The sequence below is a fragment of the Rhamphochromis sp. 'chilingali' genome (assembly GCF_963969265.1).
Source record: "Rhamphochromis sp. 'chilingali' genome assembly, chromosome: 6".
Classification (NCBI taxonomy): Eukaryota; Metazoa; Chordata; class Actinopteri; order Cichliformes; family Cichlidae; genus Rhamphochromis; species Rhamphochromis sp. 'chilingali'.
This window is the reverse complement of record NC_137933.1, coordinates 41,279,316-41,285,047: the sequence shown is the minus strand read 5'-3', so window position 1 is coordinate 41,285,047 and position 5,732 is coordinate 41,279,316. Positions and strand designations below refer to the sequence as shown.

The 5,732-nt window shown below is 51.2% G+C and overlaps 1 protein-coding gene across 1 annotated transcript; it reads left to right on the top strand.

Annotated features, from left to right (window-relative positions):
- Positions 1-634: 634 nt before the first annotated feature.
- mex3b (mex-3 RNA binding family member B) lies at positions 635-5,445 on the top strand. Its single transcript, XM_080885076.1, has 2 exons — positions 635-1,240; positions 2,723-5,445. Exons 1-2 carry the CDS (start codon positions 1,018-1,020, stop codon positions 4,129-4,131), a joined length of 1,632 nt encoding a protein of 543 aa, XP_080741202.1. The 5' UTR covers positions 635-1,017; the 3' UTR covers positions 4,132-5,445.
- Positions 5,446-5,732: the final 287 nt, after the last annotated feature.

Genomic DNA, 5,732 nt, shown 5'->3' with positions numbered 1-5,732 from the left:
ACACACACACACACACACACACACACACACACACACACACACACACTGTCTTACACACACACACACACACTCACACACACTGTCTTACACACACACACACACACACACACACACTCACACACACACTCACACTCACACACACACACACACACACACACACACACACACACACACACTGTCTTACACACACACGCACACACACAGTACTCAGGCACTGTATACATACGCTGCACACATATGTATGCGAGGTGAGAGAGTTATGTTGCCTCTGTTAACACTGAGGTAAATGATGACATCATAGGTGGCTGTGTTTGTCCATCTTTCATTTACAGTTTATTATTATTGCGTGGTCAAATTAAAGAGAAAAAACGAGAATGCTGACTGGAGTGGAAGAGGGCCGAGATCCTCGGGGAAAGAACACATGTGATGCGTGATGAACGCGTGAACAGCTCCACTTCCTGCCAGCCGGCCTGAGCAGCGCGAACCGGGAAAGAGACAAAGAGCAAGACTGGGAACAAAGAGGTGGGCGTGCCTGTACGAGCGGGCCCGCCCAGTCATTGCGGGCAGCCAATCGGATCCCGGATATGCAAACGAGCCGCGGCACCGCATCGCCCCTGCCCAGGCGGTGACGTCACCCGCACATCTCTCTGTCTGGCTCTGCAAAGACTCAGACAGAAGCAACAGAGGAGCTGAGGGGAAGCCAGCACGGATTATTACCGCTGTGGAATAAACACGCGTTTTCCTGCAGCAGCACGGCTCGGCTCGAACCGGGACGTCCAGCTTCGGCCTGGAAACCAAAGGGGGTGGATGGTTTTACTGTGGCTCCTTTGCGCTGCTTTCCCTCCCCTCCTCAGCCGCACTGGTTTCTTTGCACTGACCAGTTGTCTTTGAGAACCGGCTCCGGTGCCTCTCCCCTCTCCTCCTCCTCTTCTTCCTCCTCTCTTCCCCTCTCCTTTCTTCGCCCTCCTTCCTGTATTATTTTCTGCCTTCCACCCGCAACCCTGCGAAGCCGCAAACATGCCCAGCTCGCTGTTCGCCGACAGCAGCGTCCAGGGAGACGCGCTGGACGACCAGAGAGCGCTGCAGATCGCCCTGGACCAGCTCTCCCTTCTCGGCTTGGACAACGACGAGAACCCGCTGTACGACAACGGCCAGGAGCCCCGGAAGAAGAGCGTCAACATGACGGAGTGCGTCCCGGTGCCCAGCTCCGAGCATGTGGCTGAGATCGTGGGCAGACAAGGTGTGTGTTTGTGTGTGTGAGACGGTTGGTGTTTGTCTTGCAGCACAGCTGAGCGCGGCCATGCACCCAAACAGCACCGTGTCCCGTGTGGGAGGACGCGCATGTGTCACTTTTCTTGCTTTCAGGCTACATTTGCAGCTCTGCTGGTGAATTCGGCTTCCCTGTTCCCCTCCGGGCTTCAGTTTCTGTCTCGCCAGTTAGTCATACATTGTTCCTTCTCTATAAATACACGGCGGTGGGCGGCAGCGCGCACAGATTCAAGAAGTTGACATTTGGAATAAGTGCTTATTGAGATTAATAACAGCCCGTGCTGCTGCCGAACTGAAGAGAAGCAGGAAGCAGCTCAGAAAAGACACCAAAGTCGTGCTGTTTATCGTGCGTGCTCTGCAGGCAGGCACGCGTTTGTTCAAGTATTTGACAAAATGAACGGAGTTTGGTTTCGAAGAATTAAAATGAAATCCGAGCTGTTTTGGGTGAAGCCTGGCGATGACCGCTGACAGGACAGAGGTTATTATCATCATCATGTGGTGTTTGTAGGTCACTGTGTGTGTGTGCGCGTGTGTTTTCCTCACACATTCTTTGCTTAATGGCTGTGATGGTGATCGGATCGAATTAGGACAGCGGTCACGATGTTACCTTGCCTCGCAGGCTGCAGACGCCCATAGCTGCACAGATCTCTCAGTGTTTCCAGCTGTAGGGCTGCAGGGCGGGACTGGTGCTTGGTTACATATGCGGAATCTTTTCCCCTCCCTGTGCTGCTGCTGCTGCTCCCACAAAAACAAAAGGAACTGTAAGGACACTTTACAGCAGCCACAGTGCGACATTTGTGCAGTAGGCTTGTTTACATCCAACACCATCACCCAGCCCCCTGCGTCGGGTTAAGTCAGGCTAGAAGCACGGAGAGGAAAAATGGTGGACTAGCCGTGACCCGGGGGTGTTGTTTTAATGCGAGAGACTATCCTTATTTAACCTGCACCAGTTTGACGCTAACTCGGGATTTAAACTGGTTTACGGTATAGTTGGACTCGCCTTCCTCTGCTGGTTATATCACCCTGTCCCACTCAGCTGGCTTCGCTTGGCTAATTATGTCATTCTTCCCTGGCTGTTTCCTCAGCTGGTCTTTTTGATGATAAAGATGTGTGCCTGTGCTTCAGGGCGTTGGAATGTGAGTTAAAGCTCAGCTTCCAGGATATGAAGTCTTTACGTAGCTTTGCCCCTTTTTCCCCAGCGTGTCTCGCAGCAGCCGTCCTCGTGTTTTGCTGAAGGAGACTTGCTCGCTGTTCTTTCTGTCCTGCTGTATGTTCGTGGCGGTGGCACGTGGTTTGGATTTGTTCTTCTCTAAAAGGGTTCCTCACCTGCTTTTTGAGGCTGCTCGCACTTTTTGACAGACAACAACAAGCACGCAACATCTGTTCTGAGAACATGTGCCACATTTCAAGGTTCTACGTCCTCACTTTTCTTCTTTTGCTTCCTTTGCCTCAGGTTGCAAGATCAAAGCCCTGCGAGCAAAGACCAACACCTACATCAAGACTCCGGTGCGAGGCGAGGAGCCCGTTTTCGTGGTGACAGGCAGGAGGGAGGATGTGGCCATGGCCAGGAGGGAGATCATCTCGGCTGCAGAGCACTTCTCCATGATCCGAGCCTCCCGGAACAAAAACACCAGCCTGAACGGGAGCGGCACCCCGGTCCCCGGACCGCCTAACCTGCCTGGACAGACCACCATCCAGGTCCGGGTGCCTTACCGCGTGGTCGGGCTGGTTGTGGGGCCCAAGGGCGCCACCATCAAGCGGATCCAGCAGCAGACCCACACCTACATCGTGACCCCGAGCCGGGACAAGGAGCCGGTGTTTGAGGTGACGGGGATGCCGGAGAATGTGGACCGAGCACGCGAAGAAATCGAAGCCCACATCGCCATGAGGACCGGAGGCCTGATCGAGCTCCAGGACGAAAACGACTTCCACGCCAACGGCACCGATGTGGGCTTCGACCTGCACGGACACGCCACCCTGTGGTCCAAGCCCAGCGCGGGGATGACCCCCACCTCTGTGCGCAAACCCTTCTCCAACTACCGCAACGACTCCTCCTCCTCCTTGGGCAGCGCCTCCACGGACTCCTACTTCGGCAACAACAGCTCGCGCATGGCCGACTACAGCCCCCCCAGCCCCGCGCTCAGCTACACGGCCACCACCAACAACAACGGCAACAACAATAACAACAACATCAACGTCAACACCAACGGCAACGGGTTTGTTTACGGAAGCGACGTCATCTCCCCCGACTGCACTGATCTGACTTTTGACTCCTCGCCAGGGTTTGACCCAACACCAGCCCCGCCAGGCCTCCTGTGGTCCCCGTACGACAGTCGCATGACCCCCTCCTCCACCGGAGGCAGCTCCCCCACCTCCACTTCAGCCATGTTCCCCACCAACAGCTCGGCTAATGCCAACGGGATCGCGGGGAGTCAGAGGAGGGTTAACGGCTGCACCCCGCAGCCTCGCCTGTCGCCTCCTCTCCACAGCCACAACGGCGGGCCCGCCGAGCACCCGTTAGCCCGCAGGGTGCGCAGCGACCCGGGCGGAGGCCCACTCAGTTTCCCCGGCTACTCCGGCTCCATCGCGTCCTTGCCGGGCCCCCACCTCCCCGGGGTCCCGTGCGACTCCTCGGCCTCGTCGTCGTCCTCCTCTTCCTCCTCATCCACCTCCTCGGGTACCAGCCGAAAAGGCAGTCGCGATTGTTCGGTGTGCTTCGAGAGCGAGGTCATCGCGGCGCTGGTTCCCTGCGGGCACAACCTCTTCTGCATGGAATGTGCCAATCGGATCTGCGAGAGGAGCGACCCCAAATGCCCCGTCTGCCACACCGGCGTCACTCAGGCTATACGTATATTTTCATAAGAAGTGAAACTCTTGGACTGTCTCGTCGGCGAGACAGACTACAATAGCAACAACAGACTCTTCATACCGCTTTAACGATCAGCCAATCGTCAGTCTGGAAAGTGTACATAGATATACATATGTATGTAAGAGAGGCTGCAGTATCCAGAAGAAGGGACAGACAGCCTTCGTGGGCTAGTTGTGAATAACGTACTGTAGCTTGGGGAAATATTTTCAACATCTAAGTGCATGTTTTAAATATTACAGTATAGTAATCAATAGTTCTAGTTAATTGTACACTATATTTATGAAGCGAAGAGAGACATTGGGGTCAGGACGGAGGTACGGGGGTCCGCCTGTAGACCGTTTCGGCGGGACGAGCCTTCCAGGTTTGCCGATCAAGTGTAGTGAGGGGGGGCGGCGGCTGGGAAACGTGGAGGGCGTCCGGCCTAACAGATACTGCAGCTCAAGGTCAGAAACCACGCGAGGGAGGGAGAGCAACAACATATCCTACATATATATGTATAGAATCAATTTCCACAAGTTGAAAGTTTTAAATGACATTACTACAGATTGAAGTATTTTATTCTTTTTTGACTTGAAAGATTATATTTCTTATTGCAAAGATGTTTACAGATATTTTAATTTAAGTTCAGTGAACTTTTTTGTAGCTGGGTTGAAATATTGTTCATTTTTTTAGTACGGCCTTACGGCATTTGATCACTGTATTATTTTAATATCACACGACTGTGGGAGCAAATCCGAGTCCACAAAAATGTGTATTTGACAGTATTCTGTTGGGATGGAGTTTTTATAGGTTCAGCAAAAAAAGTCTTTTAAATCTGCTTCACCCAGCATATTTTTTATTCCGTAATATAAAGCATATTTTATTCTATATTATTATGAAACATTGAAATGTACAAAACTTAGTAAGTTGAACACAAAGAAACCGTTTATGCTTTCTAAAATTTGTATGAATTAGATTCCAGTGGGAATTACAGGCTTCTGTTGCACCACTATAGTTTTAGTATTTCTATTTTAATACATTTGTTTACCACTTGTTTATGTATATGTAGGTGAAGTTACTTGAGCGTAAATGTACTTTATTGAGCAAAGTTTAAGAACAAAGTATATTTTATTTTATGATAAAGGGCCTTTAACCTCATGGTCAAATACTAATATTATATTTGCTGAGACAAGATTTGAAAATGTATCAAGAGTTTTATTTTTCTGACATTTAAAGTTATACATGATAAAAAAAGTAATGGTGCTACTTCATGTTTTTTTAAGTATTTCTATATAAGTCCAATAAAAATGGTACATCGATGTTGGTGTCTGCTTCTCGTCCATCCTTCACGTGTCGATGTGGATCGGAGTCGTAATAGTTTTCCGAGCGGCCGACCCCTCTCTGCTCCCTGATAGAAGCTCGGAGGTGGCGGGATTATCGCCGCAGCCTAATTATGGAGGATATGCTTTGACGGTGGGACTCGGCCTGCCTTATCACTAATTAGAAGAGCTGTGCGACCTATTCTTATGCAGATCTGCTGGTGTGCAGACCGTAATCTGGCTCCTGTGGGCTTTGGTGGACTGATGAAGCAGGACATACTGAGAGATCTGAAAAA

Excerpts from the sequence above, each read along its gene's own strand:
- mex3b (XM_080885076.1), top strand. The coding sequence starts at position 1,018 with ATGCCCAGCTCGCTGTTCGCCGACAGCAGCGTCCAGGGAGACGCGCTG. Across the intron at positions 1,241-2,722 it reads TGAGATCGTGGGCAGACAAG|GTTGCAAGATCAAAGCCCTG; the intron begins GTGTGTGTTTGT and ends CCTTTGCCTCAG.